Source organism: Pezoporus occidentalis, unplaced genomic scaffold (genome assembly GCF_034315485.1).
Source record: "Pezoporus occidentalis ecotype Australia unplaced genomic scaffold, CSIRO_AGI_Poc_V1 ctg58, whole genome shotgun sequence".
NCBI classification, from domain to species: domain Eukaryota; kingdom Metazoa; phylum Chordata; class Aves; order Psittaciformes; family Psittacidae; genus Pezoporus; species Pezoporus occidentalis.
Window position 1 is genome coordinate 1,197,671 of NW_026915921.1, and position 24,954 is coordinate 1,222,624.

At 38.7% G+C, this 24,954-nt stretch overlaps 2 protein-coding genes across 8 annotated transcripts in view; both read right to left on the reverse strand.

Annotated features, from left to right (window-relative positions):
* The window catches only part of POLN (DNA polymerase nu), a 96,152-nt gene extending 80,424 nt beyond the window's left edge, over positions 1-15,728 (reverse strand). For 4 of the 6 annotated variants that reach the window (XR_009968489.1, XM_062638659.1, XM_062638658.1 and 1 more), the window contains exons 1-5: positions 14,379-15,651; positions 7,423-7,911; positions 6,778-6,968; positions 4,727-4,839; positions 3,716-3,873 (exon numbers count right to left, since the gene is read on the reverse strand). Coding sequence is in view for 5 of the 6 variants with exons in the window: in XM_062638659.1 (XP_062494643.1) it covers positions 3,716-3,873; positions 4,727-4,839; positions 6,778-6,968; positions 7,423-7,815 (855 nt within the window). In the remaining variant the exon portion in view is untranslated. Of the gene's footprint in view, positions 1-3,715; positions 3,874-4,726; positions 4,840-6,777; positions 6,969-7,422; positions 7,912-11,073; positions 11,136-14,378 lie in introns of all 6 variants that reach the window. The other 2 variants (XM_062638661.1, XM_062638657.1) reach the window with 2 other exon arrangements.
* A 484-nt stretch (positions 15,729-16,212) lies between these two features.
* On the reverse strand, positions 16,213-24,796 carry HAUS3 (HAUS augmin like complex subunit 3). Of its 2 annotated transcripts, none has more exons than XM_062638662.1 (5): positions 24,708-24,796; positions 22,283-23,805; positions 19,551-19,987; positions 18,004-18,232; positions 16,213-16,724 (listed from the first exon to the last, which is right to left on the reverse strand). In XM_062638662.1, the coding sequence occupies exons 2-5, from the start codon at positions 23,249-23,251 to the stop codon at positions 16,458-16,460; spliced, it is 1,902 nt and encodes a 633-aa protein (XP_062494646.1). In that variant the 5' UTR covers positions 23,252-23,805; positions 24,708-24,796; the 3' UTR covers positions 16,213-16,457. The 2 variants fall into 2 exon arrangements, with proteins under 2 accessions (XP_062494646.1, XP_062494647.1); XM_062638663.1 differs by lacking the exon at positions 24,708-24,796 and adding an exon at positions 24,395-24,654.
* Between the last annotated feature and the right edge of the window lie 158 nt (positions 24,797-24,954).

A 24,954-nucleotide genomic window follows, 5' to 3' on the forward strand; every position in this document is an offset into this window, starting at 1 on the left:
AGAAACACAATTTATGTACAGAGTAGAACAGAACATGAACATTCAAGATTTTACCTGTTCCTTGATTCACATTTTGCACAGACTGTGTACGGATATATGAAACAGGGTCGCTATATTGCCTTTGACATTGAAGGCAGAATTCTATTGCTATGAAATGAAAATAAATGTTATTATTAAATGAGGAAAACTTCTTTGCAAATTTCTTCTTGCAGTCCTCGTCATCTTCAGGATGACTCTCAGAACCTTGTGGTTGTATTCCTAGGGAGCGAAAGTCGGCATGGATTGAGACACCAGTACATCTAATCACTTGATCCCATGCCCTCTGGTGCAAGAGTCAGCTGTACATAAAGAGATAAACATAATCGATCCTCCAAACAGCGTGTGAAAATCTGCCTCACACACAAACCTCACAATTTTGGCCTAGTGTCTGCAAAACTGCTCCACTATTGGAAGAAAGACAAAAGTCTGGAACCAAAGCATTACAGCAGATGCAGAATGACAAGAGCAATGCTTCATCCATTATTTGATCCAAACAGAATGCAGAAGGAATCCAAATTACTTGTTGCTGCACAAACACAACAGAACCAGAACTGACTGAAAATCAGCTTATTTTAGGGCAAATTGTAACACATTACTGTAATAGAGCTGTGCATTCCAGTGCACAGCTGGGGAAGAGCCGTCACAGGAACTCTATCATATTGGTCCCACTGATTTTTAGAAGTGCCAATTGTAACAAAAGAGTGGGAGACAACGACTAGTTACAAGAACTTATATTTCATGCTAAAACGAGAATTACCCAAGTTCTGGAGTAATCTTTCCTACAGACATTTTCCTACCACATACGATATGAAGACAGGCTGAGGAAGTTGGGGCTGTTCAGCCTGGAGAAGAGAAGGCTGCGTGGAGACCTCATAGCAGCCTTCCAGTATCTGAAGGGGGCCTATAGGGATGCTGGAGAGGGACTCTTCATTAGGACTGTAGTGACAGGACAAGGGGTAACGGGTTAAAACTTAAACAGGGGAAGTTTAGGTTGGATATAAGAAGGAAATTCTTTCCTGGTAGGGTGGTGAGGCACTGGAATGGGTTGCCCAGGGAGGTTGTGAATGCTCCATCCCTGGCAGTGTTCAAGGCCAGGTTGGACGAGGCCTTGGATGATATGATTTAGCATTAGGTGTCCCTGCCCACAGCAGGGGGGGGTGGAACTAGATGATCTTAAGGTCCTTTCCAACCCTAATGATTCTATGATTCTATGATTCTATGAATATAACAAAGGGGCACTAGTGTTGCAGTCATTCAGAATGCGCTCAAGCCTGGACCATAGCTGTTTTTATCTTGTAATGACCATATAATTCAAGATAACAGCAGATAAAAACTAAACAGATGTCTGTTAGTGTGAAGCATGTCCCAGCAGAGCCCCAGCAGCGGGAAAGAGTTAAAAAGGGGTAATGAATTCCCACGACAGTCCATGCAGGTTACCCATCTGCTCAAGGACTATTAGTCTATGCAACTTCAGCACTGGTTGTGCTGGTCATTTGTGAGTAGACAATATGGACACCTACTGGTACAAGCTTCCCTTCAGCCTATAGCAGGCTTTAATACTGCAAGACTGAGAAAAAGTAGACCCTTGAAGGTAGGATGCAGAGAGCTCTCTCCAAAGATGAAATATCGACATCCACCAGGGGTCATCCTTGTTTTATAACAGTCTAGTCCTGTCCTACCAGTCAGGACTTCTCTCCACATCAAATAGATTAATATAAGCAGGCCTATACTGCAGTGAAAAGCCCTCAAGCTGTCTCCAAGAAACCTTGTCCATATCCACTGGTTCTGGAACAAAAGAGTTGCCTGTGAAATATTATGGTTTGAGCAACAGACAGCTTCCTTGATCCCATTCTGGAGGTGGAAGTAAGACCAATGACAGGCTTCAGTGACACCAAGATTCCTTATCAGCAAATGCAGTAATGATAAGAACAGTATGATGCGTAGCACCTCTTTCAGCAAAAGTTTCAAGGTATATGGACTATGACCCCTTTAACTGAGCCTTTTGGCACAGCAGCAAATATAAAGACAAGCAGCAAGTAGCACATCTTCTGTGCTGCAGAGGTGTGTGGGTGAGTAGCAGGCTACAGGATAAAATAGCAGCCATTTCAAATACCATGCGGGTGGACAGGACTAGTACAATACAGAGGGAGCTTAACTGAAAGAGTGGTGCACAAGACATATCACCTGACACAGATCCCTCTTGGAGTACAAACAACTGTTAGGAACCCACCAGTAAAGTCAGAGCAAGAAGGTTGAAGAGAAAAATCTGGCAAAGAGTTAGCATTCATGGAAGAACTGGGACTCACTGAGCAAGCAGAGAAGCCAAAGAGAAAGTGGGAGAGTTCAAGGAACAAATTAATTGCATAAGTACTGGGGAGGGAATAATCACAGGATGTTAGAGGGAGGCATTAACTGGGATTTGGATGAAAAAGTCAGCATAAGGCACTGGAGATGGCTGGGGAAAGGAAACAAACTAGACCTGAAGTGGGACAGGAAGGAAATAACAATTCAATATTTAACTCAGAGCTGGGAATCAGCATGACAAAGTTGAGAAACTATAACTAAGAATAGATGTGATATATGAAGAACAAGAGACTGAGTCAAACTAATGAAAGAGACAAGATTAAGGATGCTGACTCTCAGAAGGGGACATCACATACAGAAATAACCAACAAATTCATAGCTTCTGCCAGTTCGCCTGTCCATTCCCTACACTAATAGCTTAGCCCATAAACTTCTAAACAACTGCAGTTTACAGCTACTGTTTTAAAGTAAATAGTTCTGGTCTCTCAGAAATATCTACACTGATGGGTATATGCCGATACAAGTGAGCTCTGTGCATGCTGTAAGTCCACTTGACATCTGGATTTGTGACCTAGAAGCCTGAACAAGTCTGAACAGTCTGAACAAGTCTGAACAAGCAAGGCCTCTGAAGTGACCAGTTTCAAAAACCACCACTGAGGCATTGCACATCTATTCTTATCATTCAAGTGACATCTGAAGGCCAATATGGTCAGAGTAGATATGAAACACAAAATACAAACACCAAAATTTTACACTATTCAGTAAGTAAGTTTCAACAGACAGTAAGATATCTTCACAGTGCTGAGAATAACCTCCCAAAAAGCACATTTTCTCTTTTTGAGAATAAAAATACACTGTTTTTTCATACACATGCTTGAAGGTTCACATTTGACTCCCTACTGTTCCTCAGCCTATGATGTGGTGCCTTTACCAGCTGTGAAATTCAGCAAAATTGTTAATAACAAGTAACTACATACAGGTTGCAAATTCACAGGAATTACAGAACAAGGCATTAGACAGACATTTTGGAAAGGAAAGCTGGAAATCGGTTTGCGGGGAGGTGGAAAGCAAAAGGATGAGATTGCATATTCATTCACATTGGTACTGAACTTTCAGGTTTTGAAGGAGAATTTTACAGCTGTTCTGGAAAGTATGATGCCATCCTGGCAGAATGAAGTGAACCCTCCTTCCCTTCTCCCCTTTCTTTAAAATTAAATTTCCAACAAGTAGTATTAATACAGTAATTTTCTTCCGTCAGGAGAAAGGCATTATGTGATTTTCTTTCTGCAGTATTTTGTAAGAAAAAGTAATTCTTTCATCATTTCCTTCCCCTTTTTACCCAACCACAAGCAACTGAAAACAAACTACTTACTGATGCATTTCTCAAAGTGCCTGTATCTGTATTTATTGTTCCCACAGAACAAGGATTTTCAAAATACTTCTGGATTAAACATTCAAAAGAGGGAACTGTGTCGCTGGGGTTTATCAGCCACGCTGCAATCCTGGGATCTAACACGACACTATCGGCAACTACAAAAAGAAGTTATTTTTGTCAATCAAAATACTTCAGCTACATCCCATACTGAGAAATACCTCTAAAGTGCTGCCCATCTTTCCTGTAGACACCCATCATAAATAGACAAGCATTTACACTATGAAAATGTTAAAACACTGAATTTGCACCTGTAACAATCAGTATCATGACTACATAGGAATAGCTCAGGGCAGTGGTGGAATCACCGTCCCCAGAAGTGTTCACAAACCATGTAGATGGGGCCCTTAGTGACATGGTTTAGTAGTGGACTTGGCAGTCCTGAGGTAAAGGTTGGACTTGATGATCTTAAAGGTCTTTTCAACCTATTGGATTTTATGATTCTAAGCAGAAAAAAAAAAAAGAAGGCAAACATAAACATTACATCTTCTGTTTGTAGTTGCTTTAAATCCATACAAGAAAGTCTTAATTTGTTCCTGTCAAAAAAACAAGGATCCCTTTAAGTAATTCCCAATTCTGACAACTATGAACACCTCTGGAATTTATTTTAGCCTTTCCTCTTGAGCAGAGAGTTTTTCTAGGGAATGTGAAAGATGAAGCAGTTTGACCTTTTCAGCTCCAGTCAGGACTGTGTTGAGAGGTTTTGTTACCACTAGAAGCTATGCTTAAATTATTCAATGATTTGATTCCTACTCTGAGAAGAAATACATCATCTTGACACGCCAAGCCTCTGGTCACAACCTCCCCCAGGAAGGTTTCTCCTTTCCACCATACTAAAACTGTTTTTCCATAAATTACTTAACCACTAATCTAGTTACTTCACCTGGTGATTTTAACAGAAACATCAAATGCACAGAGATGACAGGATTAGATCATAGATTAGGTAGTTACCTTGTTTCCAGCTAATTTCATTAGCATAAACTTGAAGTAAAGTCCTCAGGAAATCTTTTGCATTGAAACAAATAATTGGAACTTTGCAACGCAGCATTTGAAACAACACCTCCCTGAACAGAAGCAGTTTGTTAATGCACACTGTATCACTACTAGATTTAGTGAATCTACTTACTTTATACGTTTAATTACCACCTCTTACTAAACAGTTAACACATTTCTTTATTCCTGCAAGAACAGTACATTGTATTTGAATATTAAATTCTCAATTCATTAATACTGAGACTTCATTCTATAATAAACCAAACACCATAGCAGATATGCCTTAACATGCATTCATAAAGAAAACAAATCCTATTTGATACTCAACATTAAATGCAATCTTAATCCTAAACAGCAACTGGCACCCCTGTAATACTTTAATATATGCAAATAAAATCACAGAGGCTTCTGAATTAATTTAGTGGTATAAAGTGGTATTTCAAGTAATCTTTAAATCATGATTAGACAATATAAATTGCCATAATTGCCTAGTGTTCATATACTATTTAAATTCAGAATACTTCATCTATGTCACATTTTTCCATTCCTTTTGAAAAGGTCTATAGTTCCCACACTATTTTAAATCAATCTTACCAACTATATCTATCAGTATATAGATTTACTCATTATTTATGTTACTTTTATAAGGTTTTGGGGGCAATATAGAAAAATAGCAATTTTTTTATGGAGCTTTCAAGTTCATTTTTCTTTGGTGGTATGAAACCACAGTTCCAAGTGTTTGGTAGTCAGAAGTTGTGTAGCTCATAAGATATTACTGTATACAGAGTAGAGCCACTACTATACAACCACACTATTCCAACAACTAATAATTACCTATGGGTTTCATCTAAATGCTAATACACTTATTAACTTATTATTGAATTTTCACTCTTCATATGTACCTGCTTTATTGATATGTTATTCTCAATTCAGAACAACCTCTATTCAAACTAACAAGTTATTAAACCAGTTGTCATATAACTCCAGTATTACAGCTAAAGAAGTATAAGGAAATTATTTGGTTAAAGTCACAGTGGAGCAGTGGCAGAGATGAAATTAATAATTGAGTCCAACATCTTGAAAATGAATGCTTTGTAATTTAATAACCCAAATTCAGCAGTTTACAAGAAAGCAGTTAGTATTGAAAATCATAACACATTCTAATGAAGTTTTAACGTGTGACTATTATATCTAAGAATCAGATTCAGTTCTCATGTCTCCCTTTATGGGATGCTATTTCAAAGTTAATAGTAAGAACAAAAATGGATTTTGCTTATATTAACTGGAAGTTTATTACACAGCTACATAAAGCATTTACTTTAAAAAATGATCTTGCAATTCTGATGTAACATTATTACTGAATATTAGAAAAATTTTATTTGGGATCTCAAAAGCCAGTGAAAAGGCCTATGGTGTTCAAAAAACTTAAAATATCAGGAAAGCTCAAAAAGGATATTTACTGTAATAAAGTCCATCAGAAATGTACCAGGTAAGAAATTCAGTTCAGAAAACGGAAAACAAGCTACAAGAAAGAGAAACCTGTACAAAACATATTTTGTGGTGCCACATAGCTATAAGCTGTTTATAAAGGATTACTTGGTGAATATAAACAGCTCCTGTCAGAATCCCAACCTAGATCTGCAGGGCCGCAGTTAGCGGCAACAGGTTGCCAACGGGGGTTGTGGAGCCTCCTACATTGGAGATATTCAAGGCCCGCCTGGACAAGTTCCTGTGTGATGTACTCTAGGTTACCCTGCTCTTGCAGGGGGGTTGGACTAGATGATGTTCTGAGATCCCTTCCAACCCTTGGGATTCTGTGATTCTGTGATATGCTGAGCCCAAAAGAATAATCTATTCTTATTTGGTTTATATTAGCCCAAATTTGCCACAGGACTCATTCAGCTAATTCAGTCTCCTTACACTCATTAAGCCTGTGCCATGTAACCTACATAACTGTTGTTAAAAGCATACGTAAAGCAAAATAGTACTTTTTTCCTATATATTCTCACCAAACGAATCTCTCATGAGCCTGCTGTGCTTGTTGCCAAAGAGATAGCCATTCAAGTCTCAAATAAATTAATTTATCATTTTCATTAGCAGCATTCCAAGTACAGTCAGTTGAAGAGTAACTGGGAGGGCAAGGTTGACCAGTCTGCTTCTTCACTAACACAACAAATCCTTTTACTGATGAGGTTAAGACCTGTTAAGAGCAATGACAACAGTGTTTCCTCTGACAGATTTTATGTGAGCCTGTAAAGAAAATGTCTCAACTTTGCAATATGAAACCTATTTATGTACATGAGAGTTACTGCATCCAACACTGACACAGTAGAAGAGCATGCAACTCTTTCAGCCTTGAAATAAAAAGCCAGTCACAGAAAAAGCAAAAAGTAGGAATACTCCAATTCAGTCTCACTTCAAGTACACAAATGCCTGTTTAGCCCAAGCAGCTTCATTCCTTTTTTATTTTAGATTTTACTTGGTAACTAAAAATAAAATGCAATCAGAAGTATTAATGTTTACCTCATTTTACATTTGAATATTTTGTATTTGAACTGGCCCAGTTTCCAGGCTCCTGATGAACATGGGAGTCACACACACAGTTCAAATGTTTCTACAAACTTGACTCTAAACAAAACACATCTCTCACTAACCTGCTCTGAGTTGAGCTGTGAAGAACCATCTTGAAATATCATAGTAGTTACAAAAGCTGCTGCCTCTTTTACAGTTGTCAGCAATTCTCTTTTTTCTTCACATCCTAAATTCCTGACATCAAAAGGGCAATTTTCAGAAGACTCAGATTGTCCAGAAGTACAGTCATATCTTCTTTCATGTGAGGAAGTGTAGGTTCTTACAGGTAATCTCCTTGTTTTCTCTGAACAAGATAAAGGCACATCTTGCTTTCTTTTAAGGGGAGCAGTTACAATCTTTTCACACTCCTTCTGGTTTTTGTCTTTTACTGCAAGATTTCTTTCTCGATATCCCCATGTTGGCAAGTTTATATCCTGGTAACAGTGCGCTCTTTCGGTATCTTGACAGCAAAGCATTTCACTGGTGTGTAATGTCCTGGCTATCTGACCAGTGTTACTTATTTCAGAGCTGGCAGATGTTTTTAGTATAGCAATTGTGGACTCATGAAACTCCTGGAAAAATCGGGAATTATTCAGTGAACCAATTATTCAACTACTTAGGGGTAATATAAATAAACTCACATGAGTTCATTTATATGAGCTTTGAAGGAAGTGTTATTCCTTGAAAAAAATGTTGATACTAACAGAGTTAGTTTAGGGGAAGCACATTACATCAACCAAAATTCACATATTTATCAGTAAGATTATTTTATTGATTTATATTGCTTATATCCAAACCCACCACTGTTTGCTTGGGGTTTAACCAAATATTAGTCCAACACTAAAAATGGCATATAAACAACTAGATGCATCTAGTCCAGGAGTCAGCCCTCCATGGTGACTAAGTTACTGGTGGCCTTTGAAGAGAGAAAAAAAACATTCATCTCCATCTTTAGCTCAATATTCAGAGCATTTTTCATGACAGCTTCATTTACTGAAGGGACCATAATGGCTGCTTTGGAAATTCAAGTACACTGAGTCAACTGGCTCTCCACCAATTTCTTCAAACAACTTGCAAGACTAAGATGTAAATAAAATGTATATGAAAGTTGCACTGAAGATGTATTATCACAAGTATGATTATTTTATTCTATTCCACTTAACCCACTATGCCCAGAACAGCTTTCCTCCTTCAGACAGTCCCTGGATCCCTTTACAGCAGCATGCTATTAAAGAGCATTAAGCAAGAAGTTGCATGTTAACATCATGATTTTACTCCTTCATCCTGGATTTCCTTCAGAAATTTCCTCACTATGACACTGGCCCTAATATTACCTTACTGTTTATTTTGTTAGTTTCTTTTACAACCTCTTCAGCTGAGATAGATCCTCTGTCTTCATTTCATAAACAAGGAACTCTGGAATAGCAGCTGGCAACCTTTGCAAGATCCCCCAAGGTAAATCTCTGTTTAACTATTTACAGATATATAGAGTTGTATCTTCCCTCAATACTCCTCTTAAGCCTCGATCATCAACAGGTCTTACAGGAGCTGGCAAGCTTTTGACTCCTGAGCATTTGGAAAGATGATGGATTATTAGGGATGCATTTGCAAGCTGCTTCTCAAAGTTTACTGGGACTATACTATTATATTTACATTTAACTTACTCAAATGAGGTAACTATAAAAGAATACAAATACCGCCAAGTTCAGCATTTTGCATGATGATGTTCTTAGTGGTCTACTTCACACTGTCATTTAGCCACACTTCCTTTTTCCTGGCCAGATTTTAGTATTCGTTTTAAGTCTCCAATATTCTGTTCTGAATAAATACTTATACTACCTACAAATGTTTTGGCTTTGGAGGGCAAATTCCATTTATTTTCTTTTAAAAGCTCCTTCATTTTTTGAAATTACACATTCCTATTATGACTTATCTTTTAATCTTCAGAAAGATTACAGTCCCTGACAGAGCTTCCTTCAACATGAAGATTTTGAACCTGATTTCACACAGAATCAAATACAACACAATTTATCTCGTGAGTTCTCCAACTGTTACACAAAGTCGCTGTCTCCTAATTCTTAAGTCTTAGCATCATACATAAGCTTAATATTCACCCACTCCACTGAAAAGCAACTGAAGCCTCTAATAATGACTGTATTTTCTGCTCTTGGAGCAGAGTCTCCTTCAGTACCTCTGCTGCCATTACCATTCCTAAAATCAGGGCCTTTTCACTTCAAAGGAACCACAAGTTACTGCTGTGCAAGGCTCCCATCCATTCCCCCACAATGACAATATTCACTGATCAAAGGGTGTCGTCCATTTCTACTCCATCTGTATCGACTGAGTAAACCAGAATGAGAGAGCCAGTAAGTTGCTGAGGGGGTGTTCTGGTTTTGCAATATTCCTCAACCCAGTTCCTGTGCTCCCAAACCTCAGAACTACAGTCAAAAGATGAAAAAGGCTTATATTGCTTGAGATCATACTTTACAGGATTAACTCTACAGCAGAAATACAATTAACAGGTTCCAAGTAAATATAAAAGGGGAGCTAACAAGGCTTTTGCTATTACCAAAATGTATAGTGGTTGTTCTGAAGCCAAATTACTTGGATTTAGGCAATGCTAATCAAAAACTGCACACTGTAAGAAGTTGCCATAAGTGGAGAAATAGTATCACAGAAAGACCAAATGTTAAAGAGCTGTAGAAAGACAACTAATTCGCTCAGCTGTATTCTCCAGGCAATGCAAATAGTTGCATCGTTTAACACAGTAGAATTTGAATTGGGACACTCAAGTAATTATAGAATGAGGAATAAGCGTTTCTTTTTTAGAGGTTCAAAAATAAGAACATAGCAATTTAATTATCAAGTCAGAATAATACAGTTGGAACTACAATTAACCACAGAGAGAAGCAGCAGCTTCTAGGAAGAACTAGAGAAAACAACTCCCAGGATGTAGTTTCACAATTTATGTGGATCTAGGAAAATTTCATTAGATACAGTGAGTCAAAATTAGCACCCCATCCCCAGAAAAAGAGCTTCCATTACTATCCATGTGCATCCACAGCTGCATGTCTACCTACAAGCCAATTTAATTTGCAGGAAACCATCTCAATCTCACAAAGCTAACTGGTTTTCTGCATCTTGAGCAACCTGAATGGACAAAATGTGCAACATGCACCAGTCAGAGTTAAGGAAGGCTGTGAAATTACCATCTGGGACAGGGGTAGTACACTTGCAGTATCTGCAACTCACTGACCAACTCAACGGATCTTGCAATTGCAGCCTGAATTGGTGCTCCATTCTCATTCCTACACTTGCTGTCACACACAGGTATATTAAACCAAATTCAGAGATGATTAAATCAAAAACTAAGCTTCCTAATACAAACTAATTTTTCATATAAATCAGCTCACATTATGATTATTTGTTAGTGATTGCTTAGTGACAGATGTTTGAGAACCTTTTTAAACCTGGAACTACCTAAACGTGGCAACCTTATTTATTTCTAACCAGCCTGTCAAAAATAACTTGCAATAAAAAAAGGTAACAGAAGTGGGGACAAGACTCTCATAGGTAAATAGATGCCAAGTGCAAAATAAGGCAGGGGAAAGTTAATTAGGAGTGCATACATTATATTGTAATAAAGCTTGTTATGGAAGTGCCAGTCTATACCAACTTCGAACCTGCTATAGAAAGACTGCTTTTAGTGGTCTTCAATCTTATAAAATGCTTGCCTTTTCATTTTTCAGATGTGTATCCTTATAACCTAGTTTATTGTCCTTTGTCTTCTCTATACCTTTAAAAAAAAGAACGAGAAACATTTTACACTACAGGTGAATCTGAGAGCAGCACGTATTACTTCAGATACACATACAGTGTTACATTACTGACAATGCTACCAAACCTAAAGTAATTGCAATAAAATTTTCCATGACAACCATTTTCCTCAAATTAATACCATTCATGCTTAAAAGGGCCCTGCAGGTTCCTAAATATGTGCTCTGCCCCCATTAAGAAAAAATTAATTCAAATTTGTTATAAAGCAAACATTTTCCACAGTATTAAAAGGCATTATGGTAATACCATAAATATTCATCTTTCCTTCCTTAAAGAAAACAGATCCATCTTGGTCTCTTAAGCAGTTTAACTGTTTTCTTGGAATTAGGCACAATAATTTTCTTCAGCAAAACATTATTTGCTTATACATCTTTAGCATACCGTACCCTACAGAGAACTGACCATGCTTCATCTGCAAAGCATAATCTTTTTTCCCATTCCTCATCCTTGTAGTAAACAGGTATCACAGGACCAGGCAAGAACAAAAATTCAGAGCTGCCAAACTGTGCCCCAGTACAGCTGCCAGCCTGGCCCACCACTAAGCCACCGGTGACATTTACCACACAGCACTAAAAGCAGAGATGCTGTAGCATAAAAGCTGCTTTGCAAATGCACCTCAGGGCTCTGCACCTTGCTAAATGAGTCAGGACATGCCTTCTCTTTTCTGTCCTCAACACTGCCCGACAGCCCCAAGAAGAGAAGTGAAGACTGCAATAAAAGAAGGAGCAACAGGCCAGCAATATTTGGGGGTCTCTCCAGATTTTGCAATTAGTTGGGATTCCTTTATCTCCAGATTCTTTTATTGCCCAGCTCATGGGGACACCTCATGGGTAGAATATGCATTTTGTTCCCTCCTGACTTCTTTTCCATACCAAGTCAAATACTCCACTACTCTTTTCAGCTATGAAATTTGGACTGCCAGCAGTAAGACACTTTCTGAACCTAATGTGGTGATGACCAATGTCAAACTGATCATAAGATGATCTATCTCTATTTACTGAAGCTGTTAAAAAAAGAAAAAAAAAAAAAAAGATACCTAGGCAAATCAGGACCCTGTACTTAAAACACTCAAAAAAGCATTTTCAAAGACTAACTAGCTTAGTCTCCATAAGAAACTAAGCTTACTATAGTATTAAATGCAGGTTCATACTGGTTTATGTGTATAACCAGTTATTTAACTCCAGCTCAGACTTTTAACCTGAGCTGTTACAACAGTGAATCTGGCTGCAATTGTAGCTTCACTTTAGGTTTGTTTTTCATAACACTTCCTACAACAATAAAATTATAATTAAAGAATGACAGTGACTGAGTTTATATTCAATACTTTTCATTGTTTCATACATAGACATTTTTTCTTGACAAATTCACTCTCCAGAGAAGATGATGACAACTACATTTCTCTCTTTCAGCACTCAGTATTCAGTGTGGCGGTTATCTAAAGAGCTATGCAACCTCAAATTGCTAGTTTATGAAAAAGTATCACCAGATGGCAGTAGAAATCCATCCTTGCCTCCTAACTCCTTGACACTACACGGAACATTACAAGCTCTACTGTTAAGGTAACCAGAGAATTTCACCCACTAGTTCAACAGTGCAAGTATTTGTCCCTATTGAACCCAGTATTTAACTTCCAAAGAGAGATTTTCCAGTAAGCAGAATTTAATCTTTAAAGATATATCAATCAAACAGAGTTCATTAAAGTTTGAAACAGACCAATTAACATGACAGGGTTTTAGTTGGGTTTTGATTTTTATCTTAAGGGAGGCAAACCTTTTCTTCTCTGCAGATCCATGTTGATCCAGCTAAAGAGATAGATATATATATATATACACACACAAACAATTCCCTTAAAACAATTCAAATAAAGTTTGCTCTTAAAGCACTAGAAACAAACATAATCACTATATGGAAAACAAAAGCAAGAAAAGCCAGTCATGCGACCTGCCACCACTAAATGCTTATCCTGTTCTTACACTCCCTAGGGAATAAGGATTTCACAGCACTACAAGGACAGCAAGTTCATTTGACTAAAGATACCAGACACCTTCAGGGTGTTTTTTACAGCTTGACATGGAATGAATGGATCAAGAGTGGCCAAGGTCACATGGCAGAGATATCACACAGCACAGAGTTCTACAGTCTATGACAAAAAACATCACACAAGAAAATTAAGGAAAGGAAAATGACACAATAGCAAGAAAAGTGAAACAGTAATTAAACTGAGGCAGAAGAAGGATCAGATTTTCTTTAAAATAATGTGGGGTTTGGTCCAAATGTACCATTTTAAAATGAACCCACCTTCTGTATTTAAAGTATCACTGATTTACGCAGCAATGAACTATCCTTTTCAGTGCTCCACCATCAGGATCCACTCATCCATTACTTTGCCACTGAAAGAACCACCTGATCTGTTATTTAATAAACCAGAGGCTGCAACAAACGCCATGTACACAAGGACAAGTGCTAGATCTAAATCGCCTTGACCAGATGTGCCAGGATCTAGTTCTCAGGGGAAAATAGACAACTGAAATTAAGCAAAGCTCTATCTACTTCTTTCCAGAGCTACATTCTGTGAAATGCACAGAATTGAGAATAAAAATTCCATCTTGCAAAACCTCCATAGTATCCACAACATTCTGACTAAAATTTGCTCAACAGTCAGAGATCTGCTGAAGCATTTCTAACATTAGCTAATTCACTCTATCTCTGGGACTTCTATTCACTCTTCACCCTAGAATTTCACAAGGAGCAAGTTGCTAATGAACATGTGTTCAAATGACAAACATGAGTCTGGAGAGTTTACAGGCCTTCTGGCAAGTTCTCAGTATCTCTAGTGATCTTCAAATATCTAGTCCAGAGTCAAGTTACTGTATACATTGAATTTACAGTATTAGTTAATTGACGGTTTGAAATTCTCATCTAATTCTATACCACTTAGCAGGGACAGGAAATAAAACAATGAAGTTGAGGATACCGGTAATATCCTACCTAGTTCTTTGCACTTGTATAGTATTACTCAATCAGAAAAGCCCCAGCAAACGTCACAGTTACAGCTTAACTCCTTTTCTAACCCTGGAAATCTAAACGCTCACCTTTCTCTACCTTTTAAATAGGGACCATAGATTTGATACCGGTTTATTTGTTTGGGTTTCAATTTTTCAATTGAAAATGGAAATGCTTAAATAGGCTGAGATTTACTCACTCTGGTTCTTTTTTCTGCTAGTCTGAACTTCTACAGGAATAGATTGCAAAGCTGACATAATTCTCTGAGCGCTATCAGATAAAGGCACTTTAGAAATCTCACATCCTATGTATGATGTGTACTGTTCCATTTTTAAGATTAAACCTAAACAGAAAACACATGCAAATAATGCATTATATCAGAGCCACAGAACAACCCACACTTCAATTATTTTGAAATTACAAAATACAGTGCACATGTCACTTTCTATTGAGAATGAATGGCTGAACAACTCCTCTGACATTACTATCAGTTATGTATTGTAAATAAAAATCATCAAACTGCAGTAATTTACAAAAATTTACTTTGAAAGTTTTAATACATTTATAAAATCAGTCCTATTAAGTTCAGCTGATTTCCAATACAAAAACCATGACAAATAAAACAATTACCATTTACATATGAACCACCTCCCCTTCTCAGCATCTTTAAACTAGTTTTATCTAGCATGTAAATACATTTACTATTATTGCTGCCCACATTTTATCAAGAAAAAAACACTTTCAAATAACTGTCAAAACCAGAGCCAATACAGGATGAAAGAAACAGGTCTTCCTATCACAATATATATAAACATTAGTGATGTGTTGTTTCAGAAAATACTTACAGAAGACCTCTGTTTCTTAAACTTAATTGATGTACTCAAGTACTATTAAATCTTAATAATTTTGAAATAGTTACTATAGTTTGTTAATTTAAGAAACAGGTCAGCAACATCTAAAGTCTCTACAACCTTTGACCGCAGCTACTGCTGTTCCAAATTTTATCCTTTTTCAAAAAGCAGCTGCTTTTCCAGTTGACCTGTACCCATGTTCTATAATACTTACAAAATACTTGAAGAGTCCATTGATACAACACATACAGGAGAATCAGAAACAACAGTGTCCATACTGATGACTTGTTTTCTTTACGGTTAGACCAGAACAATGTATAAAACTTACCATAAAGACAAAATAAATACCCAGTATTTTAAAAATACTTAAGAGGATGCAAGCTGTACAAGTCAACTGCTCTGCCAAAATCTGCTGTTAGGTAAATTGCTGCTATACAAGTTAGTAACTGGAGCCCTATTACTCTGGTCATCTCCCACTAAATCCATTGAGACAAATGTTGCCTTGATGGTGAACCTTGACGATATTTCCTCTGCTTACATGGAAATTTTTTTCTTAGCTCAAGGCCATTGACAGATTGCAAGTTTGAATACTTACAAGTACAGATATTTGTATCCAAATTCAAAGAGGATGATCCATCAGGCTACATTAGTATTTGTTGTATCTATCCAGCTGGAATTTACAGTAAGCATATGAAAGGGAGAGAGAGGCAGAATGGCTTGCTTTGCCTTGACAGACAGAGAAAACTTTAGAGTCCAGAAGGTCAATTTAAAATTATTCTTCTTTGAAGAGCTCAGGATGAATAGGGACTGATTTCAAGGAAAAAGACAGGCTGTAAGGTAAATTAAAAGATATCGGAATGGTCTTAAAGTAGATGGTTGTGGTACTTGAAACATTCTGGTACATACTGCAACATATTTCTAGCAACACCAAATCTTCATAAGAACTATACGGGAAACAATCACGGCATATCCTGAAGAGAACTCTCCTCTTCAGAATGAGCACATTACGTTCATGTTCCAAAATCTGGAATGCCTTGTCTGTGTTTATTTGTTAGCTCACATATCAAAAGTTCTTAGCATGCAAGAAAATCTATTCCATATGCAGAAAATGTTCTTTTTTGTGCTATGCTGTGTGCACTGGAAATCAACATAAAGGCTAGCAGAAGAGCAGCCTGAATGCAATTCATTTAAATAACCAATGTATTACTCTGTATCGAAGAACTGTGACAAAACCGAGATGTGAACTCAGTGGGCAGATGCCAAAAGCCATAAAGCAGCATACAACTCAAAGCCGGTAACTGTGGCAGTTAAAACATACATCACAATGGTAGATAAATGTTAGCCTTGATAAACCAATAGTTATCATTCCATAAGCTTACAGACAGTTTACATTAACATACTTTCCTTTCTTAAAAATACACTGAAGTTTAAAAATTGAGAACTCCACTGGTGGCAAAATGCTCATCTGCCAGAGCATGGGCTTTCACCTCAGCCTGCTGCTCCAGCTTCTCCACCATCTCTTTCAAGCGATCTTCATCTGTATAAAAATACACATACAAGCTTCTTTCCATCTGAAGCAGCTTATTGGACTCTAAAAAGCTTCTCTTTGACTTCACATCAGCCATCAGATCAATAAGGAGTTTGTTTAATTTATTTACATTGGTTTCCAGTTGCTGCAACTGCTCAACAAGTTCCTAACAAAAGATACAAGACAAAATAAAAAATTACTTTTTTATTGTTAATACATTACCTGAACTAGAAATACAAAAGTTTATTTGCTTTTGAAAGCAACTTTTTTTGTAATTGAAAAGTCATCACAGATAATAGAAAGACAGGTGCTAAGGAATTCCACTTAATTCACATAACTTTTGAGCTCTGTGTAACAGTACTCACATCAGGTTATGAAAATGTAAATTCATTTCCTTCTTTACCCAGCCTTCAGCTGGACAGATGGCTGAATGACATATTTAACAAGTCTTCCTATCTTACAAGGGAACAGAAAAAACACCCCACTACAACAGAAAAGCCAATGCAATTTTAAAATTTAATCATTAATTAACAGCTACAATGTTCCCAACTGTCACTCTTAAGATAGTTCAGTGCAAGCAGGCTACTCATCTTCCACATTATTTCCTTATTAAAGGAATTGCTTTTCTTAAGAAACAGCAGCAACAGAGATGTCACTGTTTTAAGAGGCAATGTGAATCAACAGAAAGGCATTTGATTAATAACCTATAATCCCTAAACACGTATTGCTCCAATCACAGTTTCATTTTGTTATAAAAACTCTTCTATATGTTGCAAATACACTTGACAGATGGCAGCAATAAACGTATTTGTGTGTATTTAACCAAAGAAGTATAATGTAACAGAAGACTACCTCAATCCACCTTTGAGGTATCTACAATAAAAAAAAAGTAACAAGTTGCATTTAAGTACCCCAACTCCCATTTAAAACAGGCTCTGAATCTATCAGCTGGGAGCTCTGCAGCAGGGTTGCCCTACTACAACTGTCCTTCAAAATTCTGATGCTGTTATATTGTCCAAATGAGCCACCTATGGCCAGGCTTTTTAAGGGAACAAACCATACTACTGAGGTGTTACAGGTAACTGGGGAAAAAAACCCACCTGAAAGAATGAGAAATTTAAATTGTTTTCTAGTGATACCATATCCAGATGACTTATTTCCCATACCATAAACTTGCCAGTAATACAGGACTGGATATGCCTTTGGAAGAAATGAAGTTAGATGCAACGATCTGCTCAGTAACAAGAAATCACTATCTGCCAACACCTACAAAATCCAGCATTTGCTAAGAACAAAGTACTGCACCCATCATCATTATGCCAAGAAGTTTGTCGCTGACATGTGGGAGCCAGTTTGTGTGCCTACAGCCTTCATACCATGGTGTTCTCAGGAGAAGAACATGACATATTAAGCGTAATAATTTTAGTAAGTAGATAACGGCTTACCTGATTACTGAGTTGTATTCGACCTCCTCCATGATACAGCTCATCATAAAGGGTATGTACATCACTTTCTAGCTTGGACAAAAGGAGAGACTGTTCTTGAGAAGAGGCTGCTAGCTGATCTTTTGCTGTAGCACAGTCCTGCTTTAACTTCTGAGCCATCTGCTCCAAGCCTTTGTATGTTTTAAATAATTCTTGGGTTTTATTTTCTCCTTCCAGAAGCTGATATAGCCTGTAACAAATGAAGTTAAGACACACAAACGTTTTTAAGTTTCCTAAGCAATCCTGTCATTATTACTCAAGAGAAAATGTTCATCCTGAGAAGTCAGAGGACTACTAAAGGACAATACTGCTCAGGGTACTCTTTACTCCTTCTCCCACTGATTTCATGATCCTATCTATTTATAGCTAGTATGTGATTAACAAGAGTCAAAAATATTTCAATATTAAATTAACAGCAATGAAATACCACAATACCAGTTAGTAAGCGCCAAAAGAATGCAAACAGACATTGTCAGTGTGCTCTTGCCAATTATTTCCTGATATTTCCAGGGCTGCAAAGATGCAATTTTTTTAAGTGCTGAAAACCAGCAGACTTCATTGGCTGATGTGAATTAATAGCAAACCCTTTAGGGTTTGTAACTCTTTCAACTTCCTTTTCCTTTGAAAAAGGATAAAACTAAACCAAGCAAACAAAGTGATAAATAGCCAGATGGCATTCAGCAATTTGGAAACATTAATAATAAACCTGAACAAAAATGTTACGAGTTGCCAACACAAACACAATGGAAGCAAAATTAATGCTGCCTAATTCTTGCAATTATCCACTGTGCAAGCCCATACTCAGTTATCACTTTATTATTAAAAAACACATAAAGTACAGTTTTAACAGATAGAAAGTCTGACGTTAACACACCTATAATTATACAGTACACCTCATCAAAAGGTTTAGAGTCTTGATGTGACAGCAACACAGTGCACATTCCTACTGTATCACCTGAGCTACAAGGAGACTTCATTACTTTGCTGGTGAAAAAACAGACTCCTCCGTGGGGACAGGACCCTTAAGACAGAGGGCAAATCAAGCAGTAAAAACGAGCTAAACCCTTTTCCCATATTGAAGAAGTCGTTCCTCTCTTCTACCACACGGGGGGTTTTGCAGGCTAAGCTGCTGAGGCCATGCATACGATCTGGGAAATCACTATCTTTTACAGCTTTCCAGATCTATACTTCTAGAATCACTTTCAAGAGGTTGTAGTTCAGGGCACTTATAAAAGACAGGTTTGGCTTTAAACTTCTGTTATATTCCAGATGCTGCTTAGGAATGTTTCAGCAATATTAGTAAGTCTGATAACTGAACAGTTTTGACTCAGGCAAACCTGAAAATAATTTCAAAGCATAAGCAAGAGGCTAGTCTCATCTTGAAGTTCTTCAGAATTCAAAATACTAATTAGCAAGTAACTAAGAACTCAGAAAGACTAAAGGCTTAGCTTGCCTAAGCCTTTATTTCCCCAATATTATGTCAAAGTTCAAGTGACTATAAAGCTTACCTGAAAGAGAAACCATCCTTTGAACTAATAGTGTTTCTTGGCTGTGCATGTTTAATTTGCTCAGTTTTCTCCTGTAGGCTCTGTTGCAACTCATCAGCGCGCTGTTTTAGAGATTCTACCAACTTCTCGAGTTGACAGGAGATCTTCTTATTTTTCCTAAACTCCATTTCACAGTCTAGCTGAATAAGTTCAAATGATGCCTTCTGTCTTATCAAATGCCTGAATATTTCATTTTGTCTTGAAGCACAATACTCTTGCTGAGCAATCTGATGCTCCAAGTAGCATTTCTCCACAGGCATGCTCAGAAGTGATGCCTTCTCCTTCAGAAGGGGCATCAGCTCTTCATTGTTTATCCGAGTTATATCTTCTTTAATTGCTGAAATTTCATCACTTAAACTAGGTATTTTGCCAGTGAGGTTTTCTTGTTCCCCAATATCCTGCATAAAACAAAATATGTCAGTATCTTCCTGGTTCCCTCCAAGCCACTTTCCTAACATATTTATGCAGTTCATCCAAGATTCACGTACTCGTGTTACATCAAAATCACTGCATCTTTTCTATCTATAAATGAGAACTTCACAGGCAGTTTTATAAAACTTTACAACATAAGGCAAATACAACGTAGGTATCAAATAAATGTATTTCAAAAAAAAACAGTAATTTCATTCTTTTGCAGGGCCAGGAAACACTTATTCTGTTGAAAACAGAAGAGCTGTATTTTCCTTGGCACCTAGGTTTCAAGCATGTTTGACTAAGGGGAAATCCTGCCTGACCAGTTTGGTGGCCTTCTATGATGGGGCTACAGAACTGATGGACAGGGGAAGAGCAGCTGATGTCATCTACCTGGACTTGTGTAAAGCATTCGACACTGTCCCACACGACATCCTGGTCTCTAAATTGGAGAGACATCAATTTGATGGATGGACCACTCGGTGGGTAAAGAACTGACTGGATGGCCACACACAGAGTTGTGGTGAATGGCTCAATGTCCAGCTGGAGACCAGTAACGAGTGGTGTCCCTCAGGGACCAGTGTTGGGACCAGTCTTGTTCAACATCTTTGTCGGTGACATAAACAGTGGGATCGAGTGCACCCTCAGCAAGTCTGCCAATGACACCAAGCTGTGTGGTTCAGTTGACAGGCTGGAGGTAAGGAATGCCATCCAGAGGGACCTCGACACACCTGTGAGGTGGGCTGATGTTATGAAGTTTAATCACACCAAGTGCAAGGTCCTACACCTGGGTCAGAGCAATGGATCCCAGGCACAGCTACAGGTTGGGCAGAGAAGAGATTCAGAGCAGCCCTGCAGAGAAGGAATTGGGGTGTTGGTCGACGAGAAACTTAACATGAGCCAGCTTCAGTGTACACTCGCAGCCCAAAAAACCAACTGCATCCTGGGCTGCATCAAAAAGAGCATGACCAGTAGGTCGAATGAGGTGATGTTGCTCCTCTACTCTGCTGAGACCTCACTTGGAGTATTGTGTGCAGTTCTGGTGTCCTCAACATAAAAAGGGCATGGAACTGTTGGAACAAGTCCAGAGGAGAGCAGTGAGGATGATCAAGGGACTGGAGCACCTCCCGTAGGAAGACAGACTGAGGAAGTTGGGGCTGTTCAGCCTGGAGAAGAGAAGGCTGCATGGACACCTCAGAGCAGCTCCCAGTATCTGAAGGGGACCTACAAGGATGCTGGGAAGGGACTCTTCATTAGGGACTCTAGTGACAGGACAAGGGGTAATGGGTTAAAACTTAAACAGGGGAAGTTTAGATTGGATATAAGGAAGAAGTTCTTTACTGTAAGGGTGGTGAGGCACTGGAATGGGTTGCCCAAGGAAGTTGTGAATGCTCCATCCCCGGCGGCGTTCAAGGCCAGGTTGAACAGAGCCTCGGGTGACATGGTTTAGTGTGAGGTGTCCCTGCCCACGGCAGGGGTGTTGGAACTGTATGATCTTAAGGTTCTTTCCAACCCTAACTATTCTCTTCCATGACTGAAATCTTTCAAGCACAATTTTTGATAGTCAGTCAGATGATTATCAACACTGCTACCAAAATCAATCTTTTCCAAATAACTGTAATCAAGTCCTACATGCTAGTCATCCATAAATGAAAACACACCAACTGACATGATGCCTTAAGTTAGTCCATGACTAGCACAAGCTGATGTGTTTTCTCCTATTACAATTTCTTAAATTCCAGTAGCCATATCTGCCTATCACTCACTTGTTGAGAGGTTTCTGGGGCTTCAACTATCAGATTCATTTATTTGGTACAAATACCCGAGTTTCAAAAAGTCAGCAAACTAAAACTTTTTAAGTTTATGCTATAGAATACAAACAAGAATTCATTAATCATATTAGCTCTTCAGCACCACAAAATGTCAAGCAAAGTTAAGCTTTTGTTTTTTCTGTACAAATAACTGAGAAACAGTTATCATTTGAAAATACAAAGTTAAACTAAACTAGAACAGTACTACTAAGTCCTGGGGCTTTTAAGGTAGTTGTTTTTTTTAATTCTGGAAAGCAGCATTAAAGGTACTCCATACTGAAAAATTCCTAACTATAGAAACTGGAGCTATTTCACAAGAGTAGTTTTGTGATCAAGACTAGAACTTGTACAATCTCATTATGTAAAAACAGCTAAAAGAGCAGTAAACTCAGCATTTTCTTTTACTACACCCAGTTGACCATGCCTGCCTGTTCAGAACTCTACTACCTTCTGTTACCTCTTGTGGCTTACCTTGCTGTTTAAGGACTGCAACATGCTCTCTGCACACTTTATAGCTGAATTCAGGCTCTCCTCTTTGGCTTGCATGTGAATTAGCTGATGTTGAGCACAAATATATGCTGTCTGGAGCCTGACCACCTCTTGAGTCTCCTCAGAGATTTCATTAGTCTCCTCACAAGTGTCTTGTTCACTGACATCTGCAAACTGAAAGCTGCCTTCATGTGAATTTTCAACCCATTTAGACACACTTTGATCAAAACTTTTGTTTATGTATGAGCTAAGAGCTGCAGAGTTTTCTTCTTCCTGAGCCAAATACTTGTCCAAAGAAAGTTGGGAAAAAAAAACTGGCTGTGGATCTGACCCTTGTTGTGAATTTGAAGCAGTAACGAAAGAGGCCCATTTCTTAGTTGCATCCGTAAAAGACAGCAGTTCATTGTTAAGTCCATTAGCTGCCGCAGTAAACACCTCCAATCCTTCTTTTAATTCTTTACGTGCTTCCTTCTCTCTGCCTTTTAACATCTGTAACAGATGGCTGTTTTCAGAAACCATCATTTGAAGCTTATTATACCGATGAATTTGAAGTTTTTTTAACTTCTGAAGAATCTGAAGCTCATCCTTTAATGTCTTCAGTTCCTCCTCCTCTTGTCTACTGCTCTTTGAATCCACAGGCTTCAGAGTTTTAAGGACTTCATCCAGTGCATTTCCCTCCAAAACGGGCTTACCAGACTCACGAAAATTATCAAACTCTTGCAGTTCTTGTTCAGATACCACATACTGCTTATTTATATTGCTAAAAAAACACTCCAGGAATGATCTGCTTTTCAAAGATTCAACCAGCCAGTCAAAATCATCTCCTTTAAGCTCATCAGCTTTTGGATATCCAATTTTCTTGAGAATTGCCACAAAATCATTTCCACAGTTCATGATTAAAGTTTTAGGGTTTGGGTTTTTTTTTGTAAAAAAGAAAAGATCCAAATACATGGAAAAAATCTGGGGTATTATTCCAGCTGTAATTTTGGCGTCATTTCAAATGAACATTCAGTATTTTAATATAAAGAGTCTGCACAGGGAAAAGGAAGTGTCAGATCACCCAGAAAACTGAATGCTATTCTGGATCAGATGTTCAAAGACTATAAAGCAATTTTTATTTCAGGGATCTCTTTAATACAATTTTTCATCAAATCAGGACACATTTTTGCCTCAATTAGATGCCTGATCTTTGCAAACACCTATGTTTTTCCTTAATTCACTTAAATTAATCCTGGTACTCTGTTTTAATAGTAAATTTAAAAGAAACAAGTGTAAATATTGAGTAATTCACTGGCTGCAGAAGTGATTCACTCATATAGTTTTACTCACATTAAATAAAACAAAAACACCCACCCACAATCAAGCTTCCAAAGTGAGAGGAGCTTTCAGCTTCTTCTAAAAGCTAAACAGTGAGATTACACTGCACTTTGAGATCTTCTTTATAAAGATTTTACTTCTGCAACATACAGAATCTTGTCTTCTGGACCTTCATTTTAAAGTTTCCTCTGCGAACAGAACAAGGAATCTGTTAATGTAAAAATATCTCAACACAATAATGCAGGGCTTTGACAAATTATAAAAAAGTTAATATCAGTGTAAATACTCCAGTGAAAATAGTCACAACTTAAAAATGTCAAGGGGTTTGATGCTTTGGGGAACACCCAGCAACCAAATTAGCTTTGGGATCCTAAGGTGAGTGCAAGCAGCAAACAGGACAGGAGGATTGGAACTGGATGATCTTAAGGTCTTTTCCAACCCAAACCATTCTACGATTCCATGAATTATCAAGGAAGACAGAAGGCCTTTTCTGCAATTCTGCGGTAATATCCAGCTTGGTTGGTCGGGTTTTTTTTAGCTTGGTGGAACATGCGTCCCACAGAACACCCCACTCTCTCAGCCAGCCTGGAGGGCATGAGTGCTTAACAACTAAAAGCACCCTTCTGAAATTCGGTATGTATTTAATGTAGCTTACACTTACGGATTACACAAGAAACACAATTTGCTTTGCAAGTTTCATGCCCCAGGGCAGCTTTGCAACTGCCCTCTGTCTTCCCCACTAAAACAGGGCTAATAAACACAAAAGAGGTCACGTACCTTTATGTACGCTTATGCACGGCCGCTCAAGCCGCCATCAAACACCACAAGTATCTTAAGACCCCTGAGGAAGCTGTCCACCATTCCCGTCCCCAGATCACCACAGCCACCTCAGCGCGCAAACGGGACCCTCAGGCGAGGCGCAGAAACACCCTCCGGCCGAGTCCCAACTGCGGCGCAGCTGCTGCCCACAGCGCCAAGTGGGATCTCGGCCTAGAGTCGCCCGGAGCAGGGTAAGGGGGGGACGAGGAGGCGCTGCGGCCGCTGAGCTCCCCCCGCCCCGCTCCGAGCGGGCCCGGACCCCGATACTCACCTCAGCGCCCCGGGGAAGTGGCGGGAAGCCTGAGGGAGCGCGCGCGCCCCGGGGGCTCGAAAGGCCCGCCACGCGCCGCTCTCGCGCGGCCGCCCAGACACGCCTGCGCGCGCACCCCCCCCACGCTCCCGTCGCCGATACGGGACGCGGGATTGGCCGGCGCTTGCCCTCTGCCCGGTGACGTCACGCAGGCGGGCGGAGGGGCGGAGCTTCGCCTCAGGGGGTGCCGGTCGGAGCTCGGTGCCTT

Bases quoted from the DNA above. Each gene is read 5' to 3' on its own strand.
- HAUS3 (XM_062638662.1), bottom strand. From the start codon at position 23,251: ATGTATTTGGATCTTTTCTTTTTTACAAAAAAAAACCCAAACCCTAAA. The intron at 19,988-22,282 runs GTAAGCCACAAG...TGTTTTATGCAG, and splicing joins TGCAGTCCTTAAACAGCAAG to GATATTGGGGAACAAGAAAA. The intron at 16,725-18,003 runs GTAAGCCGTTAT...ATCTTTTGTTAG, and splicing joins GAATACAACTCAGTAATCAG to GAACTTGTTGAGCAGTTGCA.